At 33.0% G+C, this 16,821-nt stretch overlaps 1 protein-coding gene across 2 annotated transcripts in view; it reads left to right on the top strand.

The window, feature by feature from the left end:
- The window catches only part of CDK17 (cyclin dependent kinase 17), a 115,157-nt gene extending 98,336 nt beyond the window's left edge, over nucleotides 1–16,821 (top strand). The window contains exons 7-17 of one of the 2 annotated variants that reach the window (XM_047739410.1): nucleotides 640–754; nucleotides 1,496–1,590; nucleotides 1,847–1,909; nucleotides 2,916–3,039; nucleotides 6,866–6,986; nucleotides 9,040–9,137; nucleotides 9,772–9,877; nucleotides 11,786–11,828; nucleotides 12,792–12,882; nucleotides 14,472–14,549; nucleotides 15,076–16,821. In XM_047739410.1, coding sequence (XP_047595366.1) covers nucleotides 640–754; nucleotides 1,496–1,590; nucleotides 1,847–1,909; nucleotides 2,916–3,039; nucleotides 6,866–6,986; nucleotides 9,040–9,137; nucleotides 9,772–9,877; nucleotides 11,786–11,828; nucleotides 12,792–12,882; nucleotides 14,472–14,549; nucleotides 15,076–15,113 — 972 coding nt within the window. In that variant the 3' untranslated portion in view covers nucleotides 15,114–16,821. Of the gene's footprint in view, nucleotides 1–639; nucleotides 755–1,495; nucleotides 1,591–1,846; nucleotides 1,910–2,915; nucleotides 3,040–6,865; nucleotides 6,987–9,039; nucleotides 9,138–9,771; nucleotides 9,878–11,785; nucleotides 11,829–12,791; nucleotides 12,883–14,471; nucleotides 14,550–14,721 lie in introns of both variants that reach the window. The other variant, XM_047739411.1, reaches the window with a different exon arrangement.

The following is a 16,821-nucleotide window of genomic DNA, read 5'->3' as shown; positions in this document are numbered from 1 at the left end:
AAATTTTTGGCTAAGAAGACCTTGGTTTTCTTGAACTTGATAGTAGTCCTGACTAATTTCGAAGTGGTCTTCCTCCTAGGCTGAGAAAGGGCCAGGCAGAAGATAATGGAATTAGCTAATAGGAGAAGCTTAAGAGAATTTGTGGGCTATCTTGGCAATGATAGAAGAAATCTCCTGTAGAATATATTTGAATATACTTGCTCTTTAAAGGAGAGTGAATGTACACAAATTCTGAGAATTCTGAGAACTGATTAAATTTTTCTAATTTAACATTATGTCAATTACATTTTCAGTTTTCAGTTAATATGTTCACTTAGTTGCCTCAAAGTCCACATACCACTGCAGGTAAAGTACCTTTGATTCTAAAGCTACTGATCCAGTTGCTAATCAGATATTCTCTCTAGGTTTTCATACCTTGAGGCACTCCATAGGATTCTAAGAATATGAAAGCTCTGCATATGGTACTGAAAGTCCTCTTAGCTATAAGAAAACCAAGACAAAACATTGTAGAGTTTTCCTTGCAAAATGGACTTTAATGTATGATTACAAATTAGGAATTTAGTTAGGGCTCTTTATTGTGTAGATGCTATAGATGGACTCAGGATATTTTGATGTGTCTTTCAAAAATATATTTTACAGGGTACATATGCGACAGTATATAAAGGAAGAAGTAAATTGACAGAGAATTTGGTGGCATTAAAAGAGATCCGGTTGGAACATGAAGAAGGTGCACCCTGCACAGCTATAAGAGAAGGTAAAATTTGATCTTTGTGAGCAAAATGAATAAAAGAATTTATATAGAATGTTTTAAAACCAAAGCTGCATAACAAGAGTTCATTTTTTTTGTAAGTAGAAAGAGCTCAGAGATAGATAACTGGGAGATATATTTAGACATTTAAAAAGCTAATATTTAAAGTCAAAATATTTAACAGTATTAATTATTATCATATAGTAAGATACTATGAAGTCATTAAAAATTATTATCCTGGGTAAATATTTGACATTGGGAAATGTTATGTATTATCTATGGGGTAAGGAAACTATAAATTAATATACACAGAACGTAAATACCAGGATACCATTTTTTTTTTTTTTAAAGCTAGATTATCCAGAAAATGGCTTGAAGCAACTCATGAGCAGTTTGGAGGGAAAAAATGGTATCCTAAACTACATCTAAATTAATCTTATATGTCTCAATAAGTTAATATTTGAGGAAAAAACAGATGAAGATATTATGGAGAATATTATTGTAACATTGGGAACAGTTTGAAGTATTAAAAATAAACCCAAAGCCATAAAATGAAAGAAAAAAAATGATTCTGTTAAAATTTATACTATACTATAGATAGTATAATTTATGCTATAGATCGCATTGGTGAAGTTTTAGTTTACACTTAAGAGAATCTTAAACTCACTTCATGTGCTAAACTTCAGATTTTTATAGTATGGCTACCACAGACTGAGTAATTGACTTTTTTTTTTTTTTTTTTTGCAGTTTCACTATTAAAGGATCTAAAACATGCAAATATTGTAACCTTACATGACATTGTTCATACAGATAAATCTTTGACTCTGGTCTTTGAGTATCTGGTAAGCATTTAACGAAAATTCAGTATGTACTTTTACAATAATAAGACATAGGAAATTGAGTTAACAGCTCCAGGGCATAGCTGTTGAGTTATTGATATTTAATTAATTTTGTGTTGCACATAATTGAATTATGTGTTGCACATTTAATATCTTTACTCAAAGGAAAAAATGCTTTTAAAAATTAAATAGTATTGAGTAAATCAGCCATGCCTTCTGAGAAGTATGTATCACATAGTAAAGTACTGTATTTTTTCAGGATAAGGACCTAAAACAGTACATGGACGACTGTGGAAACATCATGAGTATGCACAATGTAAAGGTATGTTTTAGTGTGTCATTTTAAATAGCCCTTATATTTTTCAAACATAGAAAGTAACAGGAATATATAGAAATAGTAATTTTAGAGTTTTCAAAACATGCAAATATGTAGTGTGTTGGAAACTGCTGCTTAGAATTTCTTCAGGCCTGTTGTTCAGCTTCCTGCCTTGGCTTATTAATGTCCTAATGCTCTACTTTTCACCTACAAGTAAACTGGAGATACATTCTTGAATCCTCTGTACTTGAAGCTCTTTGTTGTCAACTCCATAGAATCGAAGACCTTCTGTGTTCCACATCCCTTTTTCTACCAAAAAAAAAAAAAAAAAGTCTACCATTAGCTTTATAGGAATTGCTTTTTTCAGAGAGTCATTCAGAGCTCTACAGTGCTAATTCCCTTTTCTGAATCATAGCAGATTTTGAAGGCTGCGTAGGAGGTGCAGAAAGTAAAGTACCCAGAGGGTGGGTGATAGAAGCTGGTTTAGGTTATTTTTATAGCACATAATTTGCCAGAGCTATGCAGCACCATTCTCTTTGACACCTCAGAATCTTTATAAAACCACCAGTTCCAATGCCTTATTTTAACAACACTGTCCCAGAACAGGTTTTTTTTGGTGAGGGGTGGGGGGGTGGGAGGGAGTTTTGGTTAGTTGTTTTGTCAGAATATCATAAATTGTAAGCCTTAGTAGGCCTATAAACTTACCAGGATATATTTATTTTAAATCATTTTCTATAACAAATGGACTATTATTATACAAAGTTTCATTTCAGTTCATTTTCAGTGTTTATTTTTGTAGAAATTGTCAGACTAGAAAAATAGATAGATGCTTCAAATAGAATAATAAATTGTAAAATTTGGAGAACAACTATATAAGGAAAGGCTTTGTACTTAAGAATGCAGGTTTTTTCTTTGACTCTTCTAGGCCAGTTGCTTTTTGTTTACCATAACATGCTTACCAAAGTGTATCTTATTACTTCTAAGACTGATTTCTATTCATTTGTTTCTGTAGCTGTTTTTATACCAAATTCTACGTGGTTTGGCATATTGCCACAGAAGAAAGGTATTACACCGAGACTTGAAACCACAGAATCTACTCATTAATGAAAAAGGAGAATTAAAGCTAGCAGATTTTGGTATGGATGTATGAGATATTTATAAATAGTTCCAAGTGGTTACATTTATAAGAACAACTGTTGACACTGTGTGATTGCTTTTATGTGGTTTGGAAATTCTGTAGGCCACTGAATAAGATGCTTGATAAAACTTTGGTGGGTGAGTTACGTTCATGATGCCAGAAGGCACTAATTCCCAAGTATGGTCTTTAGACCCCTAAGCATCCTGACACCCTTTCAGGGCATCTCCAAAGGTATATATTACCAAAATTATACTAAATGTTTACTTGACTTTTTCACTGTGTTAATATTTGCCGTGATGGTCCAAAAGCAGTAAGGGGTAAAGCTACTGGTAGGTAACATTAGTATAAATTAAGACAGGGGCACCAAATTGTACTTAGTAGTCATTGTGTTCTTCACCACTGTATACACTTGGAGGAAAAAAGTGTCAGTTACATATAAAATGGTATTTGATGAAGCAGTAAAACTCATTAAGTTTATTAAATTTCCATCTTTAAGTACATGTCTTTTTAGTATTTTATGTGATGAAATGAGAAGTATACATAAAACCCATCTACTATACATGGTAATACTACGGTTATCTCTAGGAATAGTGCTTGTGTGAGTGCAAACTGAACTAACCTTTTTTTTTTTTAAGGAACATTATTTTTACTTGACAAAAATGACTGATGGACAAACTGGGGTGTCAGACTTAGGTATATTTGGTACACGTTTTCTTGGAAATGAAGTGAGCCTGTCACTTCAAGGAAAACAACTGAAAGTATTTCTTGCCAATAGGAAGGTTTGAGTTTTCAAGCAAAAATCAGATTTTGGAAATTTGAATCTGCCCCTTTGAGCTCAGTATTTTCCCCTTACTTGAAGAGTTTACTAGTAAGATCAGTGGTGATACTAACAAATACGGTTTTTTTGATATGTTTAGAAATCTAAGCATTTGGAATACCTGTATAACATAGGGAATCAATATTTCCCAAATGACTAGTACTTATATGATATTACAGAATTATGCTTGGGTAAAAGATCCACTTAAAGTGCAAGATAGACCAATGAATTTGAATGAAACAAGAGTATGAGAAGTTTACTAATATAATTTCAGTTGCCACATAATCTTTAAGAAATTAAAACTGGTGTAGTTTCAGAGAAGAATATGCAGTTTTCAGAAAAGGCTCTTTAAATGTTCTTCCTCTTTCCAGCTTCATGCCTGTGTGATCTGTGTGAGATCTGCTTCTCTTTGTATAATTCAGTCAAGGCAGCATATCACAACAGATTGAATGCAAAAGCAGTTGTGGGAATATAAGAGTCATCTTTTAAAATAGACTGCAAAAATATGAATAGGACCATTTGTACTAATTTTTATTTTCCTTTAGAAAAAATCTTTTTCATAAAAATTCATGTCAGTATATAATTGGTGATTTTAAATGAAAGCTGTTTGGGCCCTCAGTAATTTTAAATCTTAATAAAAGGGTCCTGAGACTAAAGAGTATAAATGTCAGTACTGAAAGGTTGTTTCTTTAATATGCTGGCCACCAAGACTTTGTATTTATATGCTTATTAACTAATTAATGCTGTTTATCTGTCTTTTTAGGTAACCCAATCTTAATGAGATTACATGTTCTTTTTGCTTCTAGGAAGTAAATTTTTTTTATATTGAAACTGTATAGTAATTTTTGTTTTTTGTTTTTTTTAATATTCTACATTTTGAGAGTTTCAGTACTGTAATAGAACATGGTCTTAAAAAGCCAGTGCAGTTTTCACAATTAGCACTTAATCCTTTTTCGTAAGTGATAATAGTAGTTTTACTTATGGAATATTGCATTACATTTGAAAATATAAGTGTTTCAAGTATTGCTTGGTTAATAACATTAAAAATTCACTAAGTGGTGAATTTGTTCAGGAAATTCTTAACTTTTACTCATTTAACTTTACTGTTTGTTTGAAAGTATGCTATAAAGTAGCATATTTGCATATGTTCACGTATATTATATAGTCTTTTGAGCACAGTTGATGTTACTTTCCTTGTAATTTTTATTTTATTTCGCTCTGTGTTTTTTTTTGTTTTGTTTTGTTTGCTGAGCTGCATTTACTACTGCTCCTTATTCCTAAATCCTAAAATGAATAGCAGTGATAGAGAAACCCTGTTTGCCTATTAGAAATGCAAAAATTTACTTTTTGGAGGGAATGCTATGAGTGCTTTAAATTTTGCTTCTAACAAAGCAAGCCACGCAAATCTTACCTTTTACAGGCCACCGGGAAATTCTGATTATTCCATGAGATAGTACAATCGGTTTCAACTCTGCTTTTAGTTATTTTTTATTGGTTACATAGTAAATATACTTGACCGCAAGTAATGGAGGGTCATATAACTTTGAGTATTTTATTGTAAATTGTTCTTGATCTCTATGAAAATTTTATCCTTTTTGCTGTGATTGATGAAATTCAGATCTAGGGAAGTACTAATATAGACAAACATTTTCATTAATAATAGAAAATGGCTTCTGTAAATATGCTGTATCACAATTAATTTGGTTTGGAAGAGATTATTTCATTTCATATCAATATTGAAATTCTAATTGTGAACCAGGAGTCTGTTTGAACAAGCACCCTAGTTCAGAATCTCTCAGGAGCAAGAGAGTAAGGTACTGTGAAAACTGTAACTTGTAGTTGCTTTGATGCTATGCTTATTTTGTTATACAATAAGCAAACTTGTGGCCTTGTCTTTTGTTCCCACAAAACCCACTGTTAATATCAGGAAGAGATATTAGAAAGCTATCCACATCTTGCTACCAAAATTGGTAGGAAAATAATTTGTTGAACTTATTTTACCAAGTTGGGTTGGTTGAGTAAGACTTGTAATTAAATAAGATAATGTCAGCATTGTTCCAGTTACACCATTTAGCTGTTATACTAAACAAAAATAGTATGAGTGCTGCCTAACTATTTCAGTTTCTGGTTTTGAGTGCCTTTATCCAGTTTAATAAAATAATTATTCTTTACTGATATTTTTTATATTTAATATTTTAATCAAATATTAAAAGTTATACATAACAAATCACAGCCTAAAAATGAATTATTCCTTGTTATTTGAAATAGATTATATGTTAGAATAAATTCATATTCAGGTATCTTTCATAGTTACTTCTTCAGGTGATCAGAATTTGGAGGCTTAAAGATAGTAAAAACAACTCTCACACCAGTGGCTCAAGAGATGAAGTTGTAACTCTTGCCTTTATTTCTGGATAATCAGAGAATTCCATTTTAAATTTGCAAAGGAATGGCACATGGTTTTCATCAGTTAGCCAAATGCAGTGTGGTCCGTTTTATTTAAAATTATCATTAAATATAACTTAAAGTACACAATAGTAGTGTAATTTAGTCTAAGAAAACTAAAATTGGTATAACAAGTGAAAGTTGGAATCAGGTTAAAAAAAGGTAACAGAAGCCTGTAGGTATAAGAAGTAAAACTCTTTATCTCTGTCTCATTGGCCTATTTAGCATTAATTTAAGTTCCACTTGGAAATAATTTTGGCACCATGATTCATAGAAGGCAAGTATCTTAAGTTTAGATTAACCCAGGCACTATATCAGGTACAGTCACATGCATAAAAATAAAAATAGTCTCTGATTGTGGAATTGTTATTATTTAATTACATAAGGATTTGCTTACACAAAACTATGCACATTCGGAAAAAATTCATAAAACTGATTTTTTAAACTTTAGGAAACTAGACAGTAGCTGTCTCAAACATCCTTTTGACTGAAGTCATGGAAAAGATATGGGTTGGAAAGTCCATTATAGACATTTTTAAATTTTTTTCTTTTCCCTATGAAGGGCTAGCCAGAGCCAAGTCAGTTCCCACAAAGACCTACTCCAATGAAGTCGTCACACTGTGGTACCGGCCACCTGATGTGCTTCTCGGTTCCTCAGAGTACTCAACACAGATTGACATGTGGTAAATACATGCAGATGTTATTGCCATTTGAAAGAATGTAGCCATTAACATAGGGCATGCTAATAGATATTTGACTTTTAAGGAGATATTACTTTAAAGAGTGACAATATAAGCAATAATTAAAAGTTTTGACACATGAGTAAGATTACCTAGGTTTACCAATTCTACCACTTACAACTATATAATAATCTTACTCAAATTACTGGACTTGCCTGAGTTTCCTCATTTAAAGAAATGGGAATAATAATAATAACTACTTTAAAAGGCTGTTCTGTGGATAATGTTAAGACCAAATGAGCTAATACATATAAAGCATTTAGAAGAATGTTTAGTACATTGTAGTTTAAAATAAAACTATTCTTACCATTTAATATTCATAAAAATCCACTTGGCCTTAAATTAATCTAAGAATAATAAAATATTGTAGCTATCTTCCTCATATCCCACTCTGATCATGACATTTCTTTACTCAAATACCTTTGCTGCCTCCCCATTTATTACCTATAGAGTAAGGTGTATAATTCATCAATCTGATACTTAATGATCTCCATAAGACATCTCTAAACTATCTTTTTCAACTTACATTAGACTGTTCGTCTATATGAATATTCCCTCAGAAATAACCTGGGCTTTCCCACCTTTGCACTTACATTCATACCAATCCACCCATCCAGAATGCTTGCTGTGCATCTCTGTGTCTGAACCTTAAAAATGCAGCTTTTCATAAATCCTTCCTGAATACAACCTAGCATCCAATGACAAATCCCTTGCTCTGAAATGTGGTTGCATTTATTGACTAATGCAATGATAAGTCATATGCTTTCTTCTGTTGTCTTACATTGAACAATTATATATAATTTTATGTAACATCTTAAACTTATTTTTTAAATTGTGGTAAAATATACATAACAGAAAATTTACCATCTTAACCCATTTTAGTTGTACAGTTCTTTGGCATTAAGTACGTTCGCATTGTTGTGCAACCTTACACTCCAGAAATTTTTTCATCTTGCGAAACTGAGACTCCATACCCATTAGACAACTTCCCATTTCCTCCTCCCTCCAGCCACGGGCAACCACCATTCCTACTTTCTGTCTCAGTGAATTTGACATTTCTAAGCACCTCATAGGAGAAAAATGATATAGCATTTGTCCTTTTGTGACTGGTGTATTTCACATAACATAATTGTCTTCAAGTTTCATCCATGTTGTAGAGATATTTGACTTTAAGACTGAATAATCATGATACATGAATGCTACATTTTGTTTATCCATTTGTACGGGCTGTTTCTACCTTTTGGCTATTATGAGTAATGCTGCTATGAACATGAGTGACAAATATGTCTCTGAGACTTTTTCAGGTCTTTTGGGTATTTACTTAGGAGTAGAATTACTGGATCATATAATAATTCTATTTTAAATTATTTCGAGGGACAGCCATACTATTTTACATAGTGGCTCCATAATCATAACTTTTTGTATACCGTTTTAATATGTAAAATTTTACATATAGTGGTTAGATTGTGAGTCCTTTAACAGAAGGGACTGTGTATTAAAGGTACTGACATGGATTCTTGAAGATAGTGTTCATCCACTGAACACCATCCATTTTTTTTCCCTTCTCACACACACGAACATACTCCCCATCCTGCCACCTGAATGTTCTATCTCTGCTCCTGCATAGAGGTATCTTGAATCATATGATTCTTCCTATCCCTGCTACCTACTATCTAATACATAATAGGCATTAAATCGCTATTAGCGATATTTTTCTTTAAGGGTCATGCAGAAGAGAGCTGGACATTTTAAGGCAGGACAGAGGAGGGGAAATGGAGGAATGGACAAAGCAATATAGAAGTTGAGATAAAAAGGCTACATATTAACAAACTAGCTTAGTTCGAGCTGAAAAAAATCTCTCTGTAGGAGGTTTTCTAGCTGGCTAATACAAAATTGTCCATCTCCAGAGGCAATCTTAAGGAAAAGATAATTTTCTTCATAATATGTAAATGGATTGCTTATTTATTTATTTTTTTTTTAATGATATCTCTTAAAGGGGTGTTGGTTGCATTTTCTTTGAAATGGCTTCTGGAAGACCTCTGTTTCCAGGCTCAACGGTGGAAGATGAACTGCACTTGATTTTCCGACTGCTAGGTAATAGAAATATTTTCCCAGTAATTTGTTTCCTGCATTTGTGACTAGCTAGATAAGACTATATATTTAAAAAAATTTTTTTAAAATTGGTACTGAGACTAGGATAGCTGTCGCAAGAATTATAATTAGTTGGGGCACCTGGCTGTCTCAGTGGAGCATGGGACACTTAATCTCTGGGTTGTGAGTTCGAGCCCCATGGTGGGTGTAGAGACTGCTTAAAAAATCTTTAAAAAACAAACTGATTAAGAAGAAAAGACTTAAAATCTGTGTAATTATAGAGGCTTGTGTGTAACTTCTCCTTTTCATTTACTAAGTTCTGCCTTTGCATTAAAAATTGTATGCAAGAACAGAGAAGAGAAATACTATAAAATTGATCTTTAGCTTATTAGGAAGTATTTCTAGGTTAGGTATCAATTAGGCATTATCATTTTTATGGCATCATTGCATAGTCCCCAAAAAAGTCAGTATGTGTTTATTATCTCTTTCATTTTGCTTTCAGTTGAAATAGTCAAATCAGCCACTAAATGTAAATTGTTCTTTAAGATACTTTCTTAGTTCTCCTTATTTATGTATATTTGTGTATATATAAATTTTTATATATTTACAAATAGAAATTTTTTTTTTTTAAATTCAGGAACACCATCTCAGGAAACTTGGCCAGGTGTTTCTTCAAATGATGAGTTCAAGAACTACAACTTCCCAAAATACAAACCACAGCCTCTAATTAACCATGCACCCAGGTATTTTTTTCTTTATCTTTAAGTTAAAGTGGGGAAAACCCACATGATTCTTTCCAGTGTCTTGAAACATTAGCCACAATAAGGATTCAGGGAAAAATATATAATACACATACAGAGTTCTTAAATATTTTAGGATCTAATTTAAATGAATTTCTTCCTTTTGTCAAATTAATTTTATAATTCAGAGACCAGGGTACATAACTCACAGAATTGAGCTATAAATAAAATGAATATAGAACATCCATATTAGAATTCTAGAGTTTATGTAGATTGTTCACTTTGTCAGAAAGAAGACATTGGTTAATGCCGTATTCAGTACCAATACCACAAAGACCATGATGAAATTTTTGTTTTGCTTCCTACAGAATTATTCTGTATTTTCTTAAAAAACCTAAGTGTTAGAAGTGAAATCTTGACTCTGACCCAAGATAACCCATCAGTATTTGGCCAGTGTTAATGACATGATTTGTATTTGAGGGATGTAAATTCTCTGACCCCTCATATCCTTAATGTTGGCCATTTCATTAAAGTTTCTCAAATCTACCCCCAGATCCGTTTAAAACCCCCATTAAAATTTCAGTCAGAACATTTCTGCTATAGAATTATTATATTTTCAATAAGTAACAAAGAATAACTAACCCCTTTGTGTTTTTTCATGATCCCTTAAAAAAATAGAGTACACCCAAATAAGGTCATACATACCAAATAAGGTCAATCTCTGTTTTAATCAAAAGCCATTCACATTGCTCATGATGTAACACACTTGGCTCTAGTTCCATTTATTCTCAAGCTAAAGAGAGTAGAAAAAACAGTTCTGATACCAAAAATATTTTTCCAAATATTTATGTGAATTGATGTTCTTATTGTTACTATAGCAACTAATAACATTCTAAGTAGACTTTCTTAGGAAGAATAACACTATGTGCGGGGCTTTTTGTGCATATCTCTTCCTTCTAAGTAGCATAAATCCTATTTTTGTCATTTATATAATGCTTGCTATTGTAGTGTCCAGTGCAGAAAATTGAAGCTGTTCTTTAAAGCAGATTCTCCATGACCTTAACCCCTAGTTTGTCTGTGTCCAAGGAGCTCTGGATATTTGTCAGATGGCAAACTACAAAGAATTAAAAGAGTCTGGAGAATGTCTAGGCCACAGCATCCACAGTACCCACTAAGAGCACTTGGGAAATATTTCTTTATTCACAGTTGTGCTTTTTTCCAGTGAAAAGCATGCAAAATAGAACCTGTGATTTCTGATCAAGAGGTTATCCCTTTAAAATAGTCCCTAAGCCCTCTACTACTTATTAAATGGATTTCATCACTATAATTATTTATCTTTATTGACTACCTCATTGATTTTCTAGCCCTAATTTTTAATTAAGTTTTATGATGTCATTGTGACATATTTAAATTGAACTTTATAGGGTCTAGTACCCAGTTCTCAGTAGACTACCCTATAAAAATGTACTGAATGAATCATCTGTGTTTATTGTGAACCACAGTGATACATTTGGAGTCACTTGTCTCTTTGTTTTCACCTATACAGTAAGAAAATGATGCTTTTATATCTTGCCTATAGTGGAACACTATGAAAACGATACACTTAACTTAAGCTTTTGTGATAATAGGGGTTATTTTGAGACAGATGGTGATTTTAAAAAATTATTTTAATTATATAATTTGTTCTTCATTATTGAAAATTTGAGTTGAAGCCCAGTTTTTAAGAAACAAATGTCAAGATAAGTCTTCTAAGGATAAAACAGATTTGAGTCTATTTGAAAGTAGTAAGGGTGGCTGTTTTAAGAGCACTTGAAGTTAGCAGATTAAAACCTTGGAAAATAGTTTTATTTGAAAAGTTGCTATTGGCTAAGATAAAAGAATAAATTGCTACTTGTTTTTTGTTGTTTCTAGATTAGACTCTGAGGGAATCGAGCTAATAACAAAGTTTCTTCAGGTAAGTTACATCTTAACTTTGTAATCACTATGCCTCATAGAATGGGGTCAATAATAAGTATTTGTCATGACCATTAAATAAGATTATTTATGGTAGTATCTGGCATGCTTAAGGCATATGCTTAAGTAAAATTATAATAATAATAAATGATGGCTTCCCTTAATGTGTATGGGTCTCTCATTGTGACCCAGAACAGTCTGAGGTAGTCCCCTCCTGGCATTGATCAACTATGTCAAGGCCATGTTCTCTGCAGTTCATAGTATCTTAGGTTCTTTTTCTTTTCTTTATACTTACAGCCTAATAGGCTGCTGGACCTACAAATACCATTCATATCTTCTATTCAAAGCAGTAAGAAGAGAGGATAAGGGTATCAGCCATAATAGTCCATTTGTATTTGGAAAGCAAAGGCTTTTCCAGAACCCCTGCAAAGCTTCTTCCTAAGTCTCATTGGCCAGAACATTAATTGTAAGAGAGACTGGGAATTGGGGAGCAAGATTATCATAATTAGCCTAAATTTAAAACAGTCATGATTCATGATTGATCTGCTAGATTTGGAAGCATGGACACCTTAAACAAATCTAGATTATCTCATCAAAGAAAAAAGGGAAATGAGTATCCAATAGGTAATTTAATAATATGTCATAAAAGTATTGGATATATTTCCAATGATCCCTTGGTGTTCATGAGGAAAAGGAACAGCAAAGGTGAGATATTTTAATTTTTTTATCACTTCAGAAAATACAGGTAATCTAAATTTTTAGTGAAGATCCGACTTCATCTTGGAAATTTGGAACTGAGATACAGTCTTTACTACATAATCTCAGTAACAACTCACATTAGTGTGTGTCTGGTGTACTCCAAATTGATTCTGAAAAAGCAGTCATTGTAGTTCTAAATGCTAATCTGCCTCCCTTCATATGTGTGGAGAAAACATTAATGAAGCAGTTCTTTGCTTTTTCACAGTACGAATCTAAGAAAAGGATTTCAGCAGAAGAGGCCATGAAACATGTATACTTTCGAAGTCTGGGACCAAGAATACATACTTTACCTGAAAGTAAGAGAAATTCTAAATTCCCCTTGCCTCCTCATTTTCATTTGTTCAGTGTTGGAGACTGTGGTGAATTAGGGGTGGAAGAGATTGTTGTTGGTTTTTAAGCATAAAATTTTAGTCTTTTTGTAAACAGATCAGAATTCCTTGAAGGGAACTGTCTCATTTGCATATGTTTTCATTTGTTTTTGTTTTTCTTTTCTTTTTTTTTTTTTAAGACTTACTTAATTTAGAGAGAGTGAGTGAGTGAGAATGTGCCCCTGTGAATAAGGGGGAGAGGGAGTCTTGAAGCAAACTGCCCACCGAGCTCAGAGCCTAATGTGGGGCTGGAGTGGGGCTTGACCTCACAACCCATGAGAACTTGACCTGAGCTGAAACCAAGAGTCAGACACCCAACCGTCTGAGCCACCCAGGCACCCCCTTAATTTGTTTCTTTTAACACTAAGCACATTGCCACTACTCTGTAAGAAATCATTAGTACTTAGGCATGGGTTATTAATCTTACTGGACGTAAATTGGAAAATGCCATCTGATGATAGACATTGTCATTAGGCCCATTCTGGATTGCTTTGATTCAGTTTCTAAAAATGGTTTCAGGCAAAGAGTAATGAAGCATAGCCGAAACATAAAATTGCTTTCTTGTGAAAGTATTTTCTTTTGAAGATATAAAGATGATTTTTCTTTGCTATGGTCACTCTGACTTTACTATCCTCATGATAGTGGTGAGTATATTGTCAGTCACTAAAAGAGCTGATTTCTCATGCCTGAGTTAACTGCTTCGTTTTACTCATAACCTCCTTTTCAAAGATTACTCCAACATTTTACTTTAAAACCAAGTAAAGTAAATGGGGAGTTAGGATATTTAGGAAGTGAGATTCCAAAAGCTTTCATTAATTTCCCATTCTGATTTATAACTCAAGAATATTGATTCATTGAGTTTTGCTAATTGGAATCAAGAATCCTTAAGATTTCTCACTTAGAAATTACATGGATTTTTTTAATGAAAGATTACTTCTCTGGCAGAGATGGAAAGGAGAAAGATGAATTACAAGTGTTTTTTAAGATGGTATTTACATTTCATTACTTAGTACTCAGTTTCATAGTTTGAGGTGGGCAGTTAGGGTTGTATGGAACCCTCCTGTTGTTTTTTTCTGAAAGTCTGTCATTATGTTGACACCCTGATACCTTTGTGCCATTATAGGAAGACAGATAAAGGACAGAGAGAGTAAAAATCAAGAAATACCTTTTGATTAGGTCTCCCAACCCCAGTAAGTCCTATAAAGAGACAGCGTATATTCTCTGTATGTACATATTTGAGAAGAAACATATTAGAAGCATTATTGACAGGTCTTTTTATTTCAGACCTACAGAGTTGGAGAGAAAATGTTCTGAGGGGAGATTATTTTGTTTGGTTTTCTTCTCAAAACATTGGCACAAAGGGGAAAATAGTTCAGGAGTGCCGTAACATTGTAAATGTATAATAAATGTTTCATGTTGAATCAATGTACATTTTTAAACGTTCTTTGTGTAGTTGGGTTATATTTGTTTTAATAATGTTAGACCTTCACCTGACAGTTTTTGTCTATGCATTTTAGGTGTATCAATATTCAGTTTGAAAGAGATTCAGTTGCAAAAGGACCCGGGTTTTCGAAATTCTTCTTATCCAGAGACAGGTGTGTTTGTCATAAACCATTTCACGTGTCGATCATGAAATTTTGCGTGGAAACAAGTTTTTGGTTTATAAATTGATCAGTAAAATTATTGATGTAAAAACTAATGTACAGTGCATTCCACAACTGTATGTTTAGCATTGCACGTACTCACTTTTCTGTATGATGTGGGCAGCTCAGTAATTCTTCAGAGAGAAAGCTGACTCAGTCAAGTCAGGGATCCTGAAAGCTGCAGATGGCACAAAGACCTTTTACAAGTGGCCTGGCTTGATCACTTCACACGCCATCCCTGGTACCTGAGGCAGAAGACACATCTTGTGCTCCCCTAGTCTTCAGGTTCATCACTTCGAAGCATAGAAGCTGTAGACTGACCCCATCAACAAAAGGGTCATTTAAGACAGTGCTGATCACTCTTATCGTGGAACATTAGTTTTGCTGGTGGGAACATTAGCTTCCTAGAGTCATCAAATACTGTATGTGGGATAAAACTGAACCTTGAACTGCCTCATAAAATGACTTTATATTTTAGGACATGGGAAGAACAGAAGACAGAGCATGCTCTTTTAAGTCTGATAAAATGATTTCAAGCCCAGCCCCCAGCCTTTCTTATCAATCAAGGACTCAGATCTGAAGGCAATTATTTCTTTTGGTGGACTTGGAATCTCCGTTTGTCTACACTGTCCTCTTCACAGTGGAGTCTTTTTATTTCAGACCTACAGATTGTTTTTATATTTGTTGTCACAGTGTGACAATTTTTTTGTACAGTTGGTTTTAAGGTCTTCTCTGCCATTAGAGCCAGTAGGTTACAGCTGTTGATGTAACTGTAGCTGCAATTTTTGTGCAGGACTGAGAAACACAGTGCATTATTTATTGCGGAATCATTGCTGCTAAATAACTACTGTCTGTTTATTTAACACAACAGTTAAATGCCTGAAGAAGTTGCAGTGGCTTTATTAGATGTGAATGCATCTGTTTCTCCTCACGAATTGTTTTACTGCTGCATTTCTTGTTTGTTTTTAAAATTAAACTGCAGTGTTTCCTGGAATGTAAACTTAGCTTTGCTTAACAGTAAAATAAGTGAGCCATCTTGAACACTCTAAGTTCATGCTATATAATTTTTTATTGAACATCTGCAAGTAGAGTAGCTAAGAAATTGATGAGCACATTATGTTTAGGAAAGCATGTGATGCAGAAGTTGATTCAAGCAAGTGAATACCTGACTTTCTGGGGATCTCACATTAGATACCAGTAAATTAAAGCACCGAAATTATTTATTTTTACCTGTCCTCATTTTAGATATATTTACTGCATATTATTGGATATGTGTATACTAATACACTTACCTATTTTCCATTGTGTTTTAATTTAGTTAAAACTAAACCATACAAGTCCATTGAAATATGTGAGGTCTTGTTTTCATCTTAAATACGATTCTTTTATTAGAAGGGATGATACTTTTTTGGGGAGCCATTTATTTCCTTTGGGGGGGTGCTCTGTGTGTATTTGTATGTTTTAATAACCTTCACTTGGAATCAGCTAAAAGCTGTAATATGTCTTTGAAATGAGCCATGATAAATACAAATGAGAGAAACAAGAACTTAGAGGATTGTTTTAAAGCATTGTGGGTATTAATGTGTTTATCAGAGATAGTAAATATTACAGTTTCAATTATGCATCTCTTTGAACATCATAGACACACCTTGGTGTTGGTAAGTGTTTTAAGCATTTGTGTTAACTTTTAAGGACGTTTGTTTATTTAGTGCATCTTACAAACTACAAATCTTAATTGGTATATTTTGAAATGGTCATGTAAATTTTTGGCTTATATATCATGAAAATAATCATAACTTAATTTTTTTTTCCTGATATTCACTGTAAAACATTCAGGGGTCCTACCATTTCTGTTCAGGAAATCTTGTAGTTTATTGCTATTTAACAGTATTAAGTGAACTTTTGTATATTTCATTTTAACTTTATTTGTGAATAGTGATTGTGGCATGTTTGGGTGTTATTTTAATATTTCATGATACAGAAATTTTAATTTTTAAAAAAATTTTCTGGAAGAAACAGATTCATGTGTAATGGTGAATATTAGACCACTACTGCTTTTCACAATTGTAAATTGGTTTTATGTTAAACCCTGTAGCCTAACAAACTGCTGTTATTTCTAACTGACAGACATGTATTAATATTGTACTTTGAAGGTTATATATATTATGTGGAAATTCCTCCATTTTGTTTTGAAATTTATAACAAGATCTTCATGTTGTTAAAA

This window comes from Lutra lutra, chromosome 8 (genome assembly GCF_902655055.1).
Source record: "Lutra lutra chromosome 8, mLutLut1.2, whole genome shotgun sequence".
NCBI classification, from domain to species: domain Eukaryota; kingdom Metazoa; phylum Chordata; class Mammalia; order Carnivora; family Mustelidae; genus Lutra; species Lutra lutra.
The sequence above is the reverse complement of the archived record's forward strand: the minus strand, read 5'-3'. Positions and strand labels throughout refer to the sequence as shown.